This window comes from Perognathus longimembris, chromosome 10 (assembly GCF_023159225.1).
Source record: "Perognathus longimembris pacificus isolate PPM17 chromosome 10, ASM2315922v1, whole genome shotgun sequence".
In the NCBI taxonomy this organism is placed as follows: domain Eukaryota; kingdom Metazoa; phylum Chordata; class Mammalia; order Rodentia; family Heteromyidae; genus Perognathus; species Perognathus longimembris.
The window spans coordinates 56,058,767-56,082,318 of record NC_063170.1 but is presented as its reverse complement, the minus strand read 5'-3'; the positions used below and the strand labels follow the sequence as shown (position 1 = coordinate 56,082,318).

The window sequence follows — 23,552 nt, the reverse complement described above, 5'->3', positions numbered from 1 at the left end:
CTTGGAGTAACTGGAACCATGGTGGCTAAGTGAAGGATAAGGTGAGGCTACTTTATACTCTTACTTTTTCAAACAACAAATGCCTCTACTATTTGGGCATATGACTTGATATGATGGACTAGGGATAGGTTGGTACAGGATTAACTCACATGTCTAGACGCGCCTTGTATCTTTGGCTTTGAGAACCATATGTGAATGTTGGTATTTTCTAAAATGCAAAAAAAAGCACTTGAAAATTTGTAACTTGCTAAATAAATTTTGAAGTTACTTTTAAACTTGTCAAGGTTTTGCATACATATATATATACATATTTGGTTTTAAGGATTTACATTGTAAATTGCTGTACAAACCTTAAAATAACATTAATTAGCAGTAGGAAAGAAAGATACTCTGTGTATGTAGTTAGGAGGAACTGAGTAAGTAGGTTACAGTAGTTAATAGCTGGCTGTGAGGTGATCATTGTTTCCTTTCACCAGTGTCTAGTTTGTTTGCAACATGAACACAGTGATGAAGAAATAGAACAACTCTTAATGTGGCACAGGGCCCTGATTTCCATCTTACTGCACTAGTCATATGTACACATTCTGTTGCCAGTCATTTCCAGCCATTTGGGTGTGATCTCTGGAGTAAAGTATCTTACAAGGGTTTGCTTTGGTAGAGTTTATCACACAGAACTAACACTTCAACCTGCTTACAAAATGGTTATAATCTGTCTTTGCCTCAATAGTGAAATAGCCAAACAGCCCTCAAAATGTTGTGGCAAAGTATAATGGCAGTGGACTTAATGTGCAGGCTATTCAAGCTTCATGTTAAGTTAATACAGGCTTAAGACATTTCGATGAGACCCACATGTACATCTATGGATGAAGAGTTTATATACAATAACTTTGATTAGCTTTCAAATGGAAGTTACTGAAGTATCTAAAGCCACCAGTATTCACCCATGGAAGTCAGCTCCACTGTGACATTTTGAGGGGCCAAGACATTTTAACCATGGACGTCTTCCCGTGAATGTGGTGTTTCTGGGGAAAAATGCAAAAAAACTGTGGAGAGAAGTTACACAGTAGCGTGAATATACTTCCTGTGCTCTTTAGAAACTGTTGTGAATTTTATGTTCTTGGTATTTTACCACAGTTATCCACTAAGATACTTTTGAAATGGTTGGGATAGATTTAGATATTTATTTAATCAGAGTTATTTCTATTAGTCTCCCTTATTATTGATTAACTCATTAATTCAGCAAGTATTTATTCAATGTGAACTCTGGGAAGATGCTATGTAAATATAGTAAATATCATGGTGTCAGGAATGACAGAGTACCTCTCTCTAAGGCTGTTTTTACAGGAGATATCCTAGGGTTTACCCCCTCCCATACAAAAAAATATAAGCTGAGCATGCAGGCCATCCCAGCTACTCATAGACTGAGATAGGTGGATTGATTGAGACTAACCAGGGCCATATAGTAAACTCCCAAAAAAACACAACGCAAAAAAACCCCAGATGTTTAACAGTTACTTGTTGATTACCTTTATGCTTCTGACAAATTTTACTTATATTAAAAAAGATCAACATTGGGAATGTGGCTTAGTGATAGAGTGCTTGACTAGCATGCATGAAGCCCTGGGTTTGATTCCTAAGCGCCGTATAAACAAAAAGCCAGAAGTGCTGCTGTGGCTCAAGTGGTAGAGTGCTATCCTTGAGCAAAAAGAAGCCAGGGACGGTGCTCAGGCCCTGAGTCCAAACCCCAGGACAGGCAAAAATAAATAAATAATTAAAAAGACCAACATTAAAGGTAATCCTAAATTAGCTAGAAAAAATAATGGGAAAATTAAAAATAGTCTCAGAATGAGATGGCTTCTATTGATAGTATGACATAAAGCCAGAAGCCATCAAAGAATAGTTAGTAACATGAGCCCTATTAGATTTGCATTTGGCAAAAGTAAGATATGACTGAAAGACATGAAAGGAAAAAATATTTTCAATTTACATGAAGTATTAGGAATGGTCTCTTCACATACAAATACTTCTTTTGAGATATTTCTTTAACAAAAAGATCAACATCTCAACAGGATAATGGGTAAAATTTATGTTAAAGACAATATATTTTTAAGAGCATAGAATAAGGTTCAGATTCATCTGAAGTAAAAGAGATTCTCCTCAAAACCGTATGCAATACCTGTTTTCACCCACCACACTGGACAAGTTCCAGATGTGATTGGAAAAAGTCTCTCTCACACTTGTTTGTGGGAGGAGAATTTAGGGATAGCTTATACCAAGAGCAGTTTAATAGAATTTTTTGATATTTAAAATATTTTTTGGGGTAAACTTATGTAACTAACTCCATTGTACATCACCTTTACAATAAAATTAAATTTAAAATATTTTGGCTCTATTCTGATATTTTCCCTATAAATAACAATCACACATATGATTTACCTACAGAGACAAACAAGGCAGTACTGATAAGTAATGCCAACATTTTGGAAACAAACAAAAGGCTATAGTTAAGTGACACTTCAAATAAATTGTGGTATAGCATAAGACAGGATGCAGACAAAAGAATAAGCAATTTTGCTGACAATGAAGGGACTCCAGATTTTCCTAAGAATATGTAGAATCAAGTTTGGAAGAGGTGCAACTGTGGCTCAAGTGGTATCAAGGCCCCATGTTCAAACCATAGTACCACTAAACAATAATAACAAAAAGAACCAAGTTTTCTTTTTTTTTTTTTTGGCCAGTCCTGGGCCTTGGACTCAGGGCCTGAGCACCATCCCTGGCTTTTTCCCCCTCAAGGCTAGCACTCTGCCACCTGAGCCACAGCACCCCTTCTGGCCGTTTCCCATATATGTGGTGCTGGGGAATCGAACAGAGAGCTTCATGTGTAGGAGGCAAGCACTCTTGCCACTAGGCCATATTCCCAGCCCCCAAGTTTTCTTAAATGATGAATGGGATAGAATAGTAGAATGGGATAATAGAAGAGCTTTTTGGGGGAACTAGGAGATGCATGATAGAGAGGTAAAACCACAGAAAAACCCTGTGTATTTAGAGTCATGAATTGTATACATGTGTTATATAAGGATAACATATTGAATATTGAAAGTATTTAGTCTTATTTATTTCTTGGATATTTTTTATATCCACTCGGCTTCAAACTAAGGTTGAAAGAAATGTATAGAATTTCTTTATTCAAGGGATGGGAATATGGCCTAGTGGCAAGAGTGCTCGCCTCGTATACATGAAGCCCTGGGTTTGATTCCCCAGCATCACATATGTAGAAAATGGCCAGAAGTGACGCTGTAGCTCAGGTGGCAGAGTGCTAGCCTTGAGCAAAAAAGAAGCCATGGACAGTACTCAGGCCTTGAGTTTAAGGGCCAGGACTGGCAAAAACAAAACAAAATTAAAAAACCAGAATTTCTTTATTCAAAACTGGAACCACTTTCAGTATTGACCCTAGAGGAAAGTTTATTACATAGATATGGCACCAGCTGAGAATCTTAAGGCTAAACAAAGGCACAGAGCTAAAAAGCAACAGGAAATTGTCACTATCCATGTGCTCTGAAAAAGTTGAGGCAGTGGTTTGACCTGACTTTGGGATTCAGTAGCTAGAGCATGAGGGCGCCCTCTGGTGGAAGGTACAGCTAGAAAAGCGTCTGCGGAAAACAGACTGGCTTTTCCCTTCCTCCTACTCTCAGTCTCTACCCATGGCTTTTTGTTGGTTAAAAGGAGTTGGAAGTCAACTGAGCACTAACCTTGAAAACTCAGAATGTAGGAGTCAGCTCCTCTGGTGTCAGAGTAAAAATGGGAAAGGGCCCAGATTGATGTAATGGCAAATACTGCAGTGTTAGCACAGTAAACAGAAAAGGTTTGGTAATGAGTGCTTGAAAATAAGATAGAACTGAGAGTGAGACTGATACCCTTTATTTATCTGTGGTTCACATGCCACCCCAGGCCTCAGTCCACACAGTATGATCCTGCTGTGACAGGCAGTGAATAACTGAATTAAGAAGGATGAAGGAATGATCTGTAAGCATCCTGAAAAGAACCAAGTCAGGGACATAGCAGTAGGCAAACCTTGGATATTCCTGCCCTTTGTAGTATATGCCCTTGAGACAAACTATTTTCAACTGGAACTGTGCTATTCTGAAAATACACTATGTGGGAGACTTTCATCTTCTTGCCTTGCAACTTTTCCTATTAGATACTTTGTAATTGTTGTTTCACAGATTTGGGGCTCCAGTTGATGAATATAATAACTGTTTTATTCCAGCATAATAAGGAGAGCCTAGTCATTATAAGCTCTCAAAATCATGTTTATCTTTTACTTAAATGGAGCTTGTTGTATTAATGATTGTAGCTTGTATTGTGTTCCAACTTGACTAATAGGGACATGATAATTTACAAAAAGATTAATCACGTTTTTAAGCTGTACTGAAAATATTTTGTTTGCTTGATAATGGTCTTTTCTAGTGTCTGGAGGAAAGTTGAGCAATTCCTTCTAATGAATAGCAGTGGAAATTAAAATAATTATGCTTTTCTGCTTCAACTAAGGGAAGACTTTTTTCCCCCCCAGAAAACCTAACTGAAAATAAAGACATAATATGCTATTTTTAAGGTTTCATTAATTGGGCAACATAAATTTTCTTTTAGTACTTTGGCATAATTGTATTTCACTTGATCACATTTAGGCTGCCGATCAAATTAAGAAGCTGTATAATCTCTTCCTGAAAGTTGATGCTACTCAGGTGGAAGTGAATCCCTTTGGTGAAACTCCAGAAGGACAAGGTAAAAAAATCAGAAAAACAAATGAGTATGTTACAATTATTTATGCAAACTATAAATTAAATTGCACAATAGACTGTAGGGGCAGCTTTGTATTAATTTCTTTCAGTAATTTAATCTCTGCCACAGTTTCAAATGCTCTCATGATGTGACTGAGCATTTTAGCAGTTGCATTTGTTTATAGGTAAATGCCAAACCTCAAAGGAAGATAACTTAAAGTTTTTATATACCCCTCATTTGCCCTTTGTTTTTTCAAGTCTGTCTCTGCTACCTGTAATACAGAGATTTGCAGTGGTGGGGATGAGGGGGGCATTGTACTTCATTGTAATTAGTGCATCTGTGTTTATCAGAACTTTTCAAAGTTTTTTTTTTTTTTTTTTTTTTTTTTTTTGGCCAGTTCTGGGCCTTGGACTCAGGGCCTGAGCACTGTCCCTGGCTTCTTCCCGCTCAAGGCTAGCACTCTGCCACTTGAGCCACAGCGCCGCTTCTGGCCGTTTTCTGTATATGTGGTGCTGGGGAATCGAACCTAGGGCCTCCTGTATCCGAGGCAGGCATTCTTGCCACTAGGCTATATCCCCAGCCCCCAAAGTTTTTGATTCTTCTAAATTTGTCTATAAAATTATTTTTGCCATGTTCCTCTTAGTGTGCTTCATCTTAGTCGCACAACATTTACAGTTGAACTCTCTCACTTACTTGGTTGGTAGGTTCTTCTTCAAGTAGGAGGAGTGGGTATTTTTATGTGGAAGATTTCTGTAATCCATGAAGAACTGGTTATGGAAAGTGGAATTAGAACCCATGTCTCTGAGTTCAATGTGTATGTGATTCTTCTTTGCAGACTGATCTAGGAGGAGATGACTTCACTTCTATTTTTTCTCTTTTAAATTCCTATTTTGCTTTTATCAAAATATCCCAGAAATAGTCTCCAGTTTGCTATACCAGTCAAAATTCATGCTGCATTTAGTGTACGATAATGTAACCTGAAAATGAAAGAGTTCAGTATAAAAGTTTTTAAAGGTCATATGTATTATATGAGCTTTCAAACTAGTATGTATGAGCAACCTGGTTATTTCATCTTTTTTTTTTTCTTTTTAAAGGAAAAAATCCAGCAACTGAGTGGGATAACAATCAGGTTTTAAGACTATTTTTATCCAACTCTTTGGGAGATAACCATAAGCTCTTGTCTGGCAGCAAGAATCAGGGTACAAGAACCTTTTCATAGGGAGTATTTACAATTCTTGTGAAGCCTGAATTTGTTTTTTAATTATGAAGAGAGGAAAAAGTTGAGCTATTTTGAAGGAATCATCACTGAAAACACATTCTGTATATACAGTTCATTAAAGCAAAAGTCTTACATGATATTTTAAGAGCAAAATTATATTTAGCTATTAATTCGTTCATTGTACCATAAAAGTTTGGCTATTGAATTATAATCACAATTAAATAAGAGTGTTAGTTTATAACTCTAATGAGCAGTAGTCAAATTAAACCCAATTAGGAAATAGTGATTAATGACCAAATGTACAAATTGATTTCCATCATTGTTACCACCCCCTAAAGCAATCCTTTATCTAGGAGTTATAAATGCAGTCACTTATATCTTAGCAATATTGATCTTCCTAATATTTATAATTTTACCATTTATATCTGGTTAGATCTGTAGTAACAGACACTTTTGCATCAGAACCTTGATTGAATAATTATTCTTACAATTTTGGTGTTAAATTTCTACTGCATACCAAACATTTTGACTTAAAGATACTCACAACTTCATCTCTTTGTAGAATTGTTCTCAATTGTTCATTACTTCAATAAGTAACATTTTTTAAAACCCATTTTATTTTATATTTCCATAATACTCAGTTGAAAGAAGAGCAATGGCCTTGCTAATATTTTTAAGTCAGAGTCATTATGGGGAACATTTGACAACAGAGAAATAACTATAGTCTTAAGAAGTTTTTTTCTCCAGTGTGATTTTGTTCAAAGCACATAATTTGAGCCTATTAATTTTGGTGTATTTTAGTGACTCTTAGTTATAAAAGTTGCTAGTGATCTACAAAACCTAACCTTGGCTTAATTTTTGCTTGAAAGTGGGGAGGGGGCTTATTTTACTTGTATAATGTCAAGTGTAAGGTATGGGTCCTACTTAGGACCTGAAAAGAAGGGAGGAATTCTCCCAATTCTCTACTCTGTTCTCGAAGTATTCATTTGTGGACTCCAGATCCATTTACTAAGCGAATGGGAGGCTCAACCCTGCTTGCATCTGGATTGTTTTTCCCAAGATAGAATCTGCAGTTGCTGGCAAAGATGGTCACCAGTGATCATCTCTCTTCACTAGCAATCATAGAAATGCCTCAAGGGATTCTGATTAGCTCTGCTTGGGTCATATATCCAATCCAGGCCTTCACTAAGCAGGGATCCCATAATATTGAAGAAATGCCCATTTCCCAATGGCAAAAGGGACAAATGGCACAAAAACATGTCTACCTGAATGATCCAGCCTTTCCTGAAACAACAGTAAACTGCTTCTGAAATAATCAACCGGAAATGGTATTTTTATTGCTTATCCAACTGCCATTCCTAATTTATTGAGAAAATCTGTGGCCAACTAAGAGCCATGTTTAATTATTCTTTTTACTTACCTACTTGCTTTATTCATATATTTATTTTGTAAGCCACTGGGATTTTTATGTCATACTTTCCTTCCCCTACTTTTAGCTAGCTCTGATTGCATGCAGGCTTCTTTCATGGGTATATTTAAAGCAAATGGTACTCAGGTGTCCTAGATATTTTGTCCCTCAGGGGACATTTGGCAATGTGTGGGCATCTATAGTTGTCACAACCTCAGTGGTACTGTTGGTACTAAGTAGAGGCCAGAAGGATGTTGCTAAACATCCTTCATTGCACAATGATGCCACACAATGTATATGTCGTCTAGATATTTAAGAATTCTTGCTGAAATATCTTCATCTATGGCAGACAAGTACATTCATTGAACTTAAGGAGACCTAATTTGAAACTGGACTGTGTGGCCAAGATTCTCTGAGAATTAAGTCTTGGTAACCAACATTATCTGGCATATCAAAATCCTTTCTTTCTTCTGATTGATTTCCATAAATAACCACCTTGTTGCTTCATGCTAGCAAGTGCCCATGTTGTTGGTGGGTGTTCCTCTGTTTCTCTCTTTATACACAAGACTATTTTCGAGAACATTTTCAGTTCTCTACCTCCCCCCCCTCGCTGCCCCATGTCTATTTTTTCTTTTCACAGCAACTCAAGAAAAGTTCTAAAAAGTATACAACTTTTGAAACATCAATATTTAATGGAAAGTGCAACTAATTTTTAAGTATCAGCATTTTAAGGCCATCTTGGCAAAGCCCATTTCAGTGGCACATTATGGTTATTTATCACAAATCAAATACAGCACATTGCTTGAAGACAGATTATTTTCCAAACTAATTATGACAGTCTTACTTCCTGCTGTTTTTATGTTTCTTTTATGTGTAAGGCTCCCCTCTGAAATGTACTTTTCTTTTGTTTAACTCTGTGGTACATTCTTCTGTTGAAACTCTGGGGTCAGAGGCCTCTAACTGCCATTCATGGTCTCCGTCAAGGTGGTTGAATTAGCAGGTTGCAGAATCTCACACCACTAAACAAAGCAACAAAAACACCCTATGAATATAAGTACCACAGCTTTCTTTGATATTTGTTCGGAAGGAAAATTCATTTGTATAATCTATCAAGCATGTAACAATGTGCTTTTGATGGTGAAAATTGTTTTATAAATATTAATAGGTATGTTTTTTCTTCCCACTTTGTACAAAGAATGGCCTTTGTTCAAGATGAATTTTCTGTAGAATTGAGGTTTCATTAATTTGACATTGAAAATATTAATGCCTGATCTAGACTCAGCACCTCCCAAAGTACATTTTATCATAGTTGTTTGCTATCTTTTTGAGTAAGAAAGCTACTGTCTGAGCAAGCAAGTTTATTTTATTGCCCCATTGTTGACATAGACACCAGTCCATCTTTAACAGATCAGTTTTTCAAGTGCATTTGGAAGTGTGTTATGGGGGGAAAACATGCAAGATTTCGTCAGTATTCAGTGATTTTTCTACACTATTGTGCAGCTTTTGTTTGCTATATTTATTCTCCTACACTTATATAGCATAAAAAATACACCACCTGAGGCCATGTCCTGTATCAGTTGACTACTGTAGGATTTAGATGTGGTGAGAAATGTCTTAGGGGTTGGCAAACATTTTGTGTAAAATGCCAGTTGGAAAATATTTAGAAATTGTTTGCCTCATGATCTCGCTGTACTGCAGATATTTACCTCTGTTGTTGTCTTGGGAAGACAGCTTTGGTTGCTAACAATGTAGCTATTTTATTAGGTTCAGAAACAATCCAGGAGTTTACCTGAGGGACATACCTTGAGACCTTTGGCTCAGAGCCTCATGAGGTGCCTTTAAAAAATACCAGTTTTTAGCAATTGTAGCCTTGTACAAAAGTGTGGTATGATTTTAAAGTCATCAAAGTCCCCTTTTACCCTTCTATGGTAGTCAAAATTCTCCTCTGTCAGTTATGATGCTGAAACTGTCAGTCATTAAAATTCTTCCTTTGGGAAAATTTTTATGTGTTCAGAAAATGGCTTTTATTGAATATTATTGATAGCCTATACATACGTAAACTCCAGTAGACATTGATTTATATTGACTCTAAAAGACATCTGGGATTATTTGGGGAATGGACAAATGACAGGTAAGTTTTAGTGATAGGATTAAAAGGAGAGTTCAGTAGAAGGGGCTGTAAGTGTGAATATCAGTACTATGGTTAAGAAGGTTAGTGTTGGTAATAGTGCCGCCCCCCCCTCCCTGCCTTGAGTGTCTGCTCTCTGAAAAGGAAAGTACTTGGCATATAGTCTCTTACAATAACACCATGCAATACTAATCACTCTGAGCCCCATTTTATATGCAAGATCATTAGGCTTAAGAAAAGTTATATGCCCAAGGCTCTGTGGCCAAGAAGTACCCTAGTACCCTAATGATTACCCTAGTAATTCATGCTTTTTTTCATGTATTTTTGATGCCAGAGTCTATTCTGACTGTTCAAGTAAAGACATTTAAGTGACATTTATTGGGCTAGTAAAGCAAAGAGTATTTTTTGTGCTTAGCTTGTGTGTAATATTAAGGAAGAAGCTGTCACCAACCTGAATACCTCTGGAACCCATTGTATGAGATTTTCCTACACTTTCTCTGATACCAGCTAATGTCTTGTGGTTCAATTGAGTTCTAACACTGCCTGTACTGATATCAGATCTCATACGTTAAGGGATCGGTCTCATAAGACTTTTCCCCATTTCTCTTGCCATTCACAAGCCTGAGTCTAGTTCTCCTGACTAACTACTTATAAATTGGCATTCTCACAGTCCTCTCATCAAGTTCTGTTGCTTGCTACAGTGGCTCACAGAACTCAGAGAATACTTTATGTACTACCAGTTTCTTGCAAAGGATATTTCAGAGGATATAAATACCTCCCAGGGCATTCAAGGGATTAGGAGCTCAGTGTTAGACACAGTATCAGAGACCAAATACTAGATTGAAATATCCACTTAGTAGCCCTGTTGTTCAAAAATTACAACTTTCAGAATCTCTATGCCAAGAATTGGGGATAAAGACCAAAATAGATTATTTTCTTTTAAGTTGCAGTATCATTGACTGAAATTATTAAGAACATATAATAAATATGTATCCAGAGAGTCCCTAATACCACTTTAAAGCCCACCCTCCCTTCCCCCCAAATAGATTTAGACCTTTAGGGTAGCTATTTAGTTTTGGAGTCCCTTTTCGTTGATTTACTTGCCCGTCTCCATCCTGAAAGCTCCCTGTTTCAATCACTTGTGTGTGTCCTGTACTTCAATGCCCAGCTCTGAATCCCATTTCTCAAATCCTAATCTCCTTAGTTACCTTCACACTTATGTGATATCTTTAATTTATGTATATTGGATCTATGTATATTGATACACTTAGCTGTTTAGTTTTTCCTAGAGAATAAACACTCGATAATGGGCCATTGGACACACACACCTTTCATCCCAAAGCCCTTACTTTATGCTCTGGGTTAGCTCTAGGATTCTTTATGATGTCCACCAAATAGTGAACTCATTTCTATACCTGGCATTTGTATCACCTCACTGGAAAGTATCTCTTAAAAATTAGCTTTGCAGACATTTGGTTGGGGCTGCTTCTGAACCTTGCATACATATCCATTAATTATCCTTTCTCTCTAGCAGCTTGTAAGTGTAGTATTTATAAGGGGCAAAGATTAGCTTGGAACTATTTTGATTTACTGGTTTATCGATCTTGACCAAGAATTCTTTTATTCAAAACTCTTTACTTAGAAAGTCAATTTGATAGCCTTTGCCCATTCATTTTGAAGGTGTCAGTTACAAGTAGACTTGCCAGTGAATTATGGAGGAGCTAAAATTACTAATAAATTAATTAGAATGTATTTATAAACCCACTGGAAAGCCAATGAAGTAGCTTTCCTATTGATTACTATGCTGGTCATTAACTGCTGAGAAAATGCCATTGTAGCAAGCAGAGTACATTGGCCAATTCCTTTGGTAATTGTAAGATTTCATCATTATGATTTCTGTGTTCTGGGGAGTAGTTACTCAGCCACTCCATGAATTCTCTGTGTGGGGGCAAGTGCTTAGGCATTTTGTGGCAATCCAAAGGACTTGAACAGGCATTAACTTCTATAGAAGATACTCTGCTATTAGCTTTCCTTTAAATTTGTGGTCTGGATTTATATTTATATATAGAATTCCTAGATGTTAGTATGTCATTTCCAAACAGGTTTGCATCCAAATAGTTGAATTTTGTAGTAGGAAAAAGTTGAGGAGAAGAGGTAACATCTGTAAATGCTTAGGTGAAGATTCCTGGCTGTCAATATCTTAAGTAAAAGAAGGTTATGGTGACATGGCATCACAGATGACAAGTTTCTACTCTAAAGCAGATAAAAAGCATTGGAACCCACATTGTAAACATGGTGCCTTTCCACCTGCCTGATTGTACTACAGAAGTTATCAGTAAATCTGTGCTCCATCTCTGTCACCAGATGAGTTTTTCTGTATCCTGGGCTCTTCAATAAGATGTGCAAAGTTCTACCTATAGCAGAGGATATTTACTGTGGTACGGGTGCGCCTCACACTGTAGCAGACCAATCTTGGTCTCTTACTGTTTTAGATCTTGAATCTGTGAAGTCCTAAGTTTGCTCTGCACAAATTGAGGGCGTAGCTGTAGTTTTAGCAGCCTAAAATGCAAATAATTGATTACACTAGTGATTATTTTCTTCAATTTCTCAAATTAAAAAATGCCTTAAAAAGAATTAGGTTATTTTTTACTCACTGTTACTGAGGTAGTAAAGGTTTTAAAGGTTGCTAAAACACTAGATTTCAAGTTCAAGTTCTTTTCACTCAAAAAACTGAGGGTGAAAATTAGGTAATTTATTCCCTGTAGTAATTATTTCAAAATGTATTTATATATCAGAGCATTATGTTATATACCTTAGCTATAATTAATTTTTAAGGTTAATTTAATAAAAGTTTGAGTTATTTAAATATCAATTAAAATGCCTTCTGGCTCAGCATTCTTTAAGCCTTTGGGAATATTATGAAGATATTCATAAAATAAAAATATTACTTTGCATTGTCAGAAAACAAAAAGGTTAGTGTATTATTTATTTTGCATAGTATGTAAAGGTGATAATTAGCAAATAATGAAAATAAATAATGAAATAAGAATGAGAAAATAATAAAAAAAGGAAGAATGAATAATAAATAAGAAAATAATGAAAAAATTAAAAATAAGAAATAATGAAAATAAGACAAAGGATAAAGAGCAAACCAATGCAACAGCGAAACTCACAAGACAATATGTTGGTAATTAACTGTACAATACAAGGGGGGTCGTTGTGAGGAAGGGAAAATGGGAGAAAAATGAGGGTCAGGGTAACAACTTTGACAAGAAGTGTAATCACTCCTGTACGTATGTAACTGTAGCCCCTCTGTACATCACCTTGACAATAAAATTAAAGAAATAAAACAAAAATGATGAATTAGGGCTGTATTTTTCAATTTGAGTTTTAACAGGTGATTTTATTTTGTTATTGTATTGGCCATAGACCAGCATACATAAATTACTTCACTCATCACTAGAATGTAAGAATAAGTCTTTGTCATATTTGTGTCTGTAGTCCTAAATGTTGAGGGTCAAGAAAACCACAATAGCTTCTTCTGCATGTAGCTTGAGAAAGAATTATAATATCTGACCTACTTGCTTTCTTCTGTGCCTTCTAGCTTACAGTATTTAATTTATAGATCCTTCAGAGAGATTTAGGCATGTTGCTTTTTTTCTTTATTTAGTTGTCTGTTTTGATGCAAAGATAAACTTTGATGATAATGCTGAATTCCGACAAAAGGACATATTTGCTATGGACGACAAATCTGAGAATGAGCCCATTGAAAATGAAGCTGCCAAGTATGATCTAAAATACATAGGACTGGATGGCAACATTGCTTGCTTTGGTAAGAAGCATTTATGTAAAGAGATTTTCTGAATTTTTGTAGAGTTTACTAAACCCTATATTTTTGAAATGTTAACCAGTAGCTAATAATTGCATTTGTTTTGTTTTGCTTTGTTTTTAGCTGAAAAGTCTACACTCTAAAGTTTCACTTTGATCCACAGTCACTAATTTAAGTGGTTTCTCCACTCTGGCACCGTTAAGATAGGGGGTAGAATAGTAAGAGACAGTTCTGGGTGTTATGTTCAGCAATATTCATGCTGTTTCCCCAATTGTGAAAACAAACCCAGTGAGAAAAGTTTCCCAACATTTCCATACATCTGTGGAATCTTGTCTTGTTTGAACTGATAAAGCCTTTTCTATGCTAGGTAGTGTTCACTTGATAGGATTCGTTTTGGGTTTGAAACAAAATCGCTTTTTTAGAAGAAGACATAAATTGTAGTAATTTTTCTAACCTTTAGGTTCTGTGTTGGCTAAATGACAAAATACTTCATTCATCATGACAACTTACTAATAAAACAATATTCTCCATCATACTCATCTTAATTTGTAAAATAGCTCATGCAGCAAAGCAAAAGAGTGTTTATAGAAGTAATACAATTTCAGTTATTGTCCACAGCTTATGGTACTTAGATTTATACACTTCCAACTTAATTGCACAAGATTGTGCTTCTGGTAGAAACAATTCATTGCACTAGAAACTTAGGTTTTCATCTTAATGGAATTAAAATAAAAAAGATTTGTTGCTCATTAAACCAACAGTATTGTTATGTTCAGAGCTGAAAAGATCTCATCTGAGAGTTTGCAGAGAAAATGGCATCCAATTACAAGTGATACCAAAACCCTTGCGTTGTATTGGATTAATATCGGTAATATAGCAGATCACCCACATTATTCTGATCCTGATAAGCTAAGTGGTCTCAATATTTGTAGGCATTTGAGGAGTATTCTGTAGGAGTATTCATGATTTGATCAAGCCTCAAATGCTATCATCAACACATTTCAAATTGCTTTAAGAATTTCTATTTTAGATGCCTCAGGCTTAATTAAATTAGTTACTCTTCATAGACTATCTGGGGATTTCCAGGATCTGCAAAAAGGGTATTTTTCTGGAGATTTTTGCTGTGTTTGTAAAATTTTTCTCCCTTGGAACCTAAGGAAAGTCATTATATATAATTAAGCATAAGAAAGGAAATGAAGGAAAATGATCTATGGATTTCATCTCTGAAAATAAGAATTTCAGTGTTCAAACTCCTTACTTAATTTCTTAAAAGCTCCTAAGATGTTTGCAAATAAGACTTTACAGGGCTGTAGTTTCAATCATGGGGTTGCCAATGAGCATTTCTTATGCTAAAGCAGAGTAAAATGATAGTAATATTGGCAGTGGTGCTATCATTTTTTTCTCAGTACATTGGGACAACATCTCTAAATATATCTGATGTCATTATGTATAAAAAGGTATGAACCCCTATTGAAGTTGTGATCCTATAGTTAATCCAGACTCAAATTTATTTTCAGTAAGCAAAAATGTAAAAGGATTCTACTTTTTACTCCAGTCCTTTAAATTCCTAACAACTTCTAATGGCCTTTTCATCATTCTGCCAATTCTGTGACCTTAGGTTTTCCAGAACATAAAACTTGCTCTTTATCATTAGCCCCAATTGGTTACTTATCTTAACTCTTCCGTTGTTTCCTAGTTTAATAACTTTTTAATATATCTTTTCCCCATTCTCATCTTTTAACTTTTCCTTGATATCCGTTTTCTCATTGTTTATATAAAACTATAGGAATTCATATGGTCAAACAAAATTCTCAAAAGGGAACCAACTGCTTTGGAATGATAATAAGGGCAGTACAGGGAGAGGAAAAATTTCTGGACCCTATAGTGTTTTTCAACCTACTCTGTCTCATGCAGTATTTGCATTTTACAGTGAATGGTGCAGGACTGGCTATGGCAACTTGTGACATCATTTTCCTCAATGGTGGGAAGCCAGCCAACTTCTTGGACCTTGGAGGTGGTGTAAAAGAAGCTCAAGTATATCATGCATTCAAGTTGCTCACATCTGATCCTAAGGTAACTGCTTTCTTAGTAGGGATCTTACCACTAAGAGCTGCTGAGAATGAAAACCAACACATGAGTTTTGCAGCATCAGGGAGAAATTTTGTCACGTGTTCATTGCAGATGAGGTGATTTAACTTTCTTCTGGGTCAAGGGCTTATAAGGAGCCCCACGCTCTCATTTCAGAAGCTTTGCTGGTAAAGCCCTTGAAAAAGACCTAGTATTTTAAATATTGAAACAGTGGTGGTCCCTGAACAGTTTTTGAGTAATTGACACCAAACCTTTAGTCCTGTGCTTATATGACTTAAAGAAATTGGTCTCCTGTTTCTTTGGTGAAAATGCTGCAGGCTCTACCATGATATCTAAAATTTATAGGTTTATAGGATGACATCACTATGCAGAATTTACAAGGAAAATAATGGTCTCTCAATGAGGGTCTGAATTTTTCCTTTTTGACTATGACAATTTGTAACATGTACTAAGATAGTAATTATTTATAGTCTCATGGTTTCTTTTTAATTATAATGTAACCAAAATACCTATGTTTTGTTCTTCTTAACTAGACTATAATACCTATGCTGTCTACATACTGGGCACTCAATTTATTATTTAATGAATTAGCTTTATAACCAATTTAAATAGCAATTTGCTTTGTTAGTGACAATATGGTTCAGTTATCAGTGACAAGGTTTACTTGGATGCTTGTTACATAGACAGAAGGTGTAATATACATGTTAACATTTAATTCAAGTCTGTGAGGTAGGTATATGCCACAACCATTAGATATTAAAGTTTATTTTAGAGTCATTTTCTTAATGTAATTAGTTTGCCTACTGAATTTTATTAGTTACCAAAGTAGCTGAAGAGATGGGAAATCTGAATTGTCACTCAGAAAATCATGAATGAAAGCAATGACATGTGTTGTCTTGTTTATACAGAAGTTTCTTACTAGTAATTTTATTGGAAGTAGCCTGTATTGGTTCACATGATTAAAATTTTTTCCATATTAGTAATAAATGTGCCTTTTTTATTCCTTAGATAATTTTTGCTGTCAAAATAATTGCCAAATGTTATTGCTAACTACCTCTTCAAAATAAATGGTATTCTTAGCTACTTTTCTTCAATGTCAGTGATGTTCCTGAGTAATAAAGTTATAAAAGACCAGAGTCACCCAGCAATGAAATTAGGATTTTCCAAAAGAGAGAGTTTTCTGCTTACATAAGTGTGTTTCATTGGTGAGGTGGTAACATTATCAGTGACTCTCATACTATTTCACTTGTCCCTTTCCCATACTTGTCTGCAGGAATAATTTTTCCCCCAGAGGTTCCCAAATCAATTGAAGTACTGTAAATAAAACAAACATCTCACATAGTTCTTCTGGCTGTTGAACCACCAAGTATCCAGAGGACAAATGACTATAATAGAATTTTGAAATTTTAGCATCTATTGAATTTCAGTTGGAGCTAGTAATAGAGCAGTCCATCCAGGGATTAAATCTACAGGGCAAGCATAGAGTTTTCTTTGACAACTGTTAGAATAGATTAGACTTTGTCAGAAAACCATGCAGACATCCAGGTACAAAGAACAAAGGACCCCTTCTCAAGAGAGAAGTGACAAGTGCCAGCTATTGTGTCCCACAATCTTTATAACCTACTGGGGCTAGGAGGGACTAGGAGGTAGAGACTCCTGGTGTGGACCAGGAGATTCATCATGGTAGGCCAGGATTTGTGGCTGCTGCCCAAGTAGTAGATAAGGGGTCTTGCAGCTGCTCAGACCTGAAGGTCACTCTAAGGGGATCTTGTATCCTTATATGGTTATAATTGCCCCAAAGGAGTACCATCTCAAGGTAAAGGGTGTGGGGCCTGATTATTTACTGCCCTTATTAAATGAGCCTGGTGTTACCAAGGAAAGGAGCATGCTAAGGTAAGCTATGAGAGGAGGCTACTGAGCCTACAAAAACTATCGTTTCTTACTGGCTGATTCTGAATTTTGAGTTTATAAAAGTATGGATGAAGAGGGATGAAGAATGTTTACAGATCCATATTTTGTTGTTGTGGGTCAAACATGTCCTTAAAAAATTGATTTTACCTTATGAAAGATTTTTAAGTGCTTGGAGTACTTAAACTTTTTTGTCATTGACTGTCATCTTGTGTAGATAAAGGTATGTGGGAGTTTTCATTTTCTCATGCTATATCAGGAAAATGAATGCATAGTTCATCTCACAGTGCATTTTCCAAATCATAAAATTATAAAGGCAATTGAAAAGCATGGAAATGTAAGGGGTATTTTCAGTCCTGGCATTGTTTCACACAATTCAGAGAACAGAGTCTAAAAAACAGTACAGATGAGTTGATTTTTCAAAGAGACTGGTTATAGTTCTAACAGTAATTATTTCAAGTAAAGAAAGCCTTATCTACCTGCCTTGAGGTTCCCAAGAGCCCAAATCTAATTATTTCAAAGGCATTGATTTTCTTGTTAGATATAAGAATTAGTCAGTTGAATACACTGATACTCAGAATTACAAAAGGTCTGTTGGTATTAAAGTTAAGTCAAATCAATTGATACTAACTACTCCTTGCTTGTCATGTACATAACGTAATTATATTGATTAAGTATTGTTTCAGAAAAATCTTCCAAATTGACATGTATTTCCAGAATAATGCTGAAACTTATCTTTCTTTTGCTTGCCTATAAAGCCCAAATGCTGGTTTTCACCAAGACTTCACATGTATCTTTATAACTAATATTTCTTATTTTTTTGAGAATGTATTAAAACAGAATTCCTCTACCAGACTGCCTCAAACAAGTCTTTTTAAGATAGCCACTTACTCGATTCACATGAAGTACCTCATTAAATATCTTATTTTTCTCTTATTTTCTTTGTCATTATTTTTGAGGTGTTATTTTAGAGAAGCTTGGTGTAAGAATCACTAGCGTCACTAGATTTGCAAGCAAGTTACTAGATAATTGAGCAGTATAAGGTTAAAAAATCTTTGGCTTCTACTTTTCTTTTTTTTTTTTTTTTTTGGCCAGTCCTGGGCCTTGGACTCAGGGCCTGAGCACTGTCCCTGGCTTCTTCCCGCTCAAGGCTAGCACTCTGCCACTTGAGCCACAGCGCCGCTTCTGGCCGTTTTCTGTATATGTGGTGCTGGGGAATCGAACCTAGGGCCTCGTGTATCCGAGGCAGGCACTCTTGCCACTAGGCTATATCCCTAGCCCGGCTTCTACTTTTCTTATCTCAGATCTCTGTTTCTCTCTGAGTGCAGGGAAGAGCAGAGGAATTGGGAGACCAAAGATATTGTACGTCTTCTTCTTGTATGCTACTCCTTTCCACTAACAAAGAATTAGGAATTAGGAAAGATTGTCTCATTCTGAAATGAACAACATGTCCATTTGGGCCTGCTTGAGAAATTGGTTTCTCACAGTGGTTTGCTAGTCATTTGTCTTCGTTTTAGGGTATGTGTCCCTTCTTCTATAATTATTAGGAAAATACACAGAAAAGTACAAAAATGAGTCAAGTTATACAAATGCACATTTAAAAATACATAATTTTGACAAAGCAGTCTATTCTTTTTTGTGTACATTGTTGTCCATCTTGCATAGTTCTCCAACATTTTCAGTAGATACACCATGCAGATATGCCAGTTTATTTAGTAGTAGTTGGTATTTTGAGTGCTTCCAATTTTATGCTGCTGTGTTCTGGTACTCATAACTTTACATGCAGCTTTATGTAAGACAAGCTTCTAGAAGGCAAGGGTCAAAATAAATTCAGATTTTAAGGTTTTCATGCTACTGACAAATCGTCTTAATTCTAGCCAAAGGAATAGTGGGCTCCCCCTAACAAAAGGGGGCCCATTTCTCCCCATCTTCCCATTGTTGTTATTCTTCATGTCCTTCTTTTATTCAGCTTCCCCTGTCCTTTGGCTTTCTTTATGACCCTCATATTCATGCTTTATGTCCATTTAGGAGCGAAAAGTATTGCTTTGTCAGTCTTGTACATAGTGACTTAGCACAGGGGTATGTGTTTGTGATTGAGGTTAGTAGGCCCTTTAATGTATGCTGTCACTTCCCATCCTCCCTCTCTCCCTCCCTACCTCCTTCCCTCCTTCCCTCCTTCCCTCCTTCCCTCCTTCCCTCTTTCCCTCCCTCCCTCCCTTTCCCCCCTCTCTATTTATACAAATTTTAATACCTTATTAACTTAGAGCATGTACATCTGAAATACTGTAATGTAGCATGCACTGAGACCACGCATATTATTTCTTACTATTACTTAGTTTATCATGAAACTATTATTAAAGAGTTTTTAAATTGGCTATTTTGTGAATCAATATGAAACAGTGTCAAGTTGAATCTGGTAAGAAGCAAGATGAATATTCAAAATTGAAATGACGTTCCTCTGGTTTTTGTTAAGATTCATAATTATGTCCAAGGAATGTTTTAGAAGTATTGAATTGATTACATTGTAATCCAATAGGGTTATTTTCTTCTCCTAGTGTTCTTAGGACAGTTGGTCCTCATTAATTGCTAATTCTGTGTTTAGAAATTTGCTTATAGGCTAAAATTTATTAGTAATGCCAAAAGTTATTTGTGATTCCACAGCACTTTCAAAGTCATTAGGAGGTTTGCAGAGTGGCAAAAAGTTGTGGTCTTCAGTGCACATATACCCAGCAGAGGTCGAACCTGCCAATCTGCAGACTTTGTGTTTTTCTTTTGTACCATAAACAGATACCCTTCTTATGTTATTAATAATGCCATGTTTTTTCACTTTTTTCTCCTATGTGTATGATTTTATTTTTGGCTTGTAAACAATAGTCAAATTGGTTCCAGTTATTAAATCCAGTTATTAAATCCCAAAATGTTGTGATAGCCCTCAATGAGAAAACATAGGTGCTTAATACACTTTTCAAGCATAAAGTATAGTGCTGTTGGTCATGAGTTCAATGTCAATTAGTAAACACATGTAAGGTATGTGCGCCTTTATTGACAAATATGTTGTAACCAGATGCTCATAGAAACCTACTCTCTATCTTTCCCTAGGAGCAATGGATCAGTGTGCACTCATTCACTGTGGTAGTGTAGACTGAACCTCTGTGAATAAGGAGCAATGTCTGTGCAAATGTTTTGGATAAATATGAGTAGCCTCTGAAAATGATATGATAGAGATAATCCACTTTATCTTTTCAAGTAAGGATAGTGAAGAATCCTTAGCCAATGTGAAAAATCTTTTTGTTTTATGATTTGTATTTATTTGTTTCCCTAAAGAAAAAAATTAATTATTAGAAAATTCAAAATGTGTCATTAATGTTTTTCTAGACATTTTGACTTTATTGCCTATGGATTAAGTAAGTAAAGTTTGAGGAAACTTTAATTCATCTCTCACTTTGCAGTTAACAATGATATTCTTACCAATTTAGATCTCTTCATTTTATGTGTTTTGCCAGCTTTTTACATACACACAAACATATACGTACACACACATATATAAATTAGTGTTTCACATTTTAAATTTATACTGCATACTGAAAGTTTGAGATTAAAAAATTTTTTCTTCCTATGACACAGCCACTATTATAAGTGTGTTGAATTGTCTTCTAGTCTTTTTATTTCTCTGACTATAATTTTTATTAGCAGTGTAAACATTCACCAGCTTTACATTGTAATTGTTAATATAGCAGACTATTTAAAGAAATTTGATATCAATGGGGGTGGAGGAGAAGGAATAGGAAAGGTAGAGGTGTATGACAGAAGAGGTGACTGATTAAGATGTTAAGATTCCCTAGACACATAAGTGACATGTTAAATGGTAACCACCTTGTACATATTTGAAGATTAAGTAAAAAAGCTTAGTATGTATACCATTTCTTAGAGGAGTAGAGTTACCAATCAGTTGCAAAATAACTTTTAAAGCATGGTGGTATCTAACAACAGTCTTTTCAAATAACAGCTTAAAAAAACGAAACCATTTTGTTCTATACCAAGCGAAGTACTTCTTGAGTATTTTAGACATTGCGTTTAACCCCAGTGGACTAGTGATGTGGATTAATTTTGATTCAGTTTCATGATGAGACTTGTTCTGGGCTTGATGGCATTCTGCAGTCTCAGCTACTTGGAAGGTAGAGGCAGGAGTTAAGGGGCAAGTCTTTACAAAGTTAGGAAGAACCTATCTCAAAAACAAAACAGCTAGGAGTATGGCTCTTATAGTAGAGAGCTTGCCTGGTAAGCATAAGATTTGCTACAGGGAGCAAAAGACATTTGGCTTTATTTTTCAATGTTCCTTCTTGCAAAGATTCTCATATGATATGGTTTACTAAGGAACCTCATAAGAGTAAATTGATTTTTCTATGCATACTCATTAAGCACCCTGTGTTTGTAAAGCAGCAACACATTCCAGATGAACTTCTGAAATAAGTGTCTTTTTAATCTTTGTACTTCCCATTAAAAGTCACTTCAGTGATAATTTGTGCGTCTCCCTTTCCTTTTCTCTGTGATATTTGTAATTTGAAATCCTCACCACTTAATTATCTCCTTCATGTACTCAGCTGTGTTTTTAATTCTGTGATTTTGCCTAGAAATACTCCTGTTTGCCCCCTTCTCTGTCTCCTTTTTTCTCAATAGACTTCTATTTGGTCCATATTCTTTAGAATTAACTAGATGCATAGATGTTTCTTGATTTTTTTTTTGTCCCCTTATCCATGCTTTGTTATATCCATACTTCCTTATCTTTTGTCTCTATACTCATAAATGGAAGATGATAAATTCCCCCAAATGTCTTTTTAGAACATTTATATTGTTTGCCCATATTTCTTTATTACTTTGTCAGTTATCTAGCTAGATATTCTCAACCTGAATGAAAAGCATCATAATTTTATTAATTGTCCTTCTGAAGCAATTCACGTGCCAAGCTGGAAACCAGTCATGTGTCTGGCAAGGACAGGCTGATAGAAATCATCATCTAGAACTAGCTTTATCCATCAGAGCCAAGCAAGCAAAGGAGAGAAGAATGCCTTTACATGGGGCCAAATGAGGTCTCATTCGAAAACCAGAGTCAGTGTTCACAGATAATGCTTATACAAAGAGACTTGGAAAAGTAACAAGGGGGCCTTATCTTTCAGCAGTTTCCAAACAGCACTTAAGAAATTTTCTTAACAAGCAGACAGTGCCATCCAGGCCATAGTTTGGGGGCCAAACTCATACCCGTGTAGAAACTTGGTTCTTGAATTCTGTAGTGCCAGGCAGGTAACTAAAGCAGGAACTCAGCTAACAACTATGAGGTAAGGCTTTGTACAGTGAGGATGACCCTCAAGCATGTTGGGGGCAGCTCCTTAGAGACCCCAGTGAAGATCAGGACTGGTCTTCCAGACTGCAGAAGGGTCACAATGGATGGAAAGCCCCTCTGAACCATGAGGAACGCATGGAGTAGGTATTTATGTCTGACACTCTGCTGGGCCCTTGAAGATGAAGGCATGAATAGAGACCTGTCTTCCTGGAACTGCCACTTCAGAAAGGGAAGATAAACAGTAAAGCTAATGACTAAATACAGGTGAGATAGTTGCCAAATACTGTGTATGAGTTGGTGGTGCTTGTTAGGCTGAAAAATAAAAATGGAAGGGCCCTAAGAATTTCAGAGATTTGTTATCTTGGATGGGATAGCAAAAATCTCCAACCCTCTGAATAGCTTACCCTGGACAAAAACTTTTGTAAGTCTTACCTATTTGGATTTGGAGTTGTGGTTCTTGACATGAATTCTAGTGAGAGTACTCTGTCTTTTACTCCCCTTTGTCTATTACTCATTCTTTGCTAAAGTATTCTAAGCATTGGGGTATGCTCTATGTAGATCATTAGGGATAAAAGGTTTTGTACAGTGGAATATTTTACACTGCAACTTTTTATTCTAATTCAGTTATACCTCTCTTGCAGTAGAGGACTTTTTTGAACATGCATGGATGTTTTATCTGCATAACTAGTGTCCTCTCTTGAGGATGTTCTCTTACCACCTTTGATGAAATGGAGCACATCGAACACACATATTAGTATTCCTAAGGGCCAGCTGGCATAAATCCGAGTTAATTATTTTTCTTCGCGCTTATCTGTGGTTTTTTTCATTAATCGTTATCTGTAAGCATTCTTGACA

General features: G+C 36.0%; 1 protein-coding gene across 1 annotated transcript in view; it reads left to right on the top strand.

The window, feature by feature from the left end:
- Positions 1-23,552, top strand: part of Suclg2 (succinate-CoA ligase GDP-forming subunit beta) — a 239,120-nt gene that overhangs the window by 123,818 nt on the left and 91,750 nt on the right. The window contains exons 7-9 of the mRNA XM_048356121.1: positions 4,686-4,782; positions 13,205-13,366; positions 15,294-15,436. Of these exons, the coding sequence (XP_048212078.1) occupies positions 4,686-4,782; positions 13,205-13,366; positions 15,294-15,436 (402 nt within the window). The remainder of the gene's footprint in view (positions 1-4,685; positions 4,783-13,204; positions 13,367-15,293; positions 15,437-23,552) is intronic.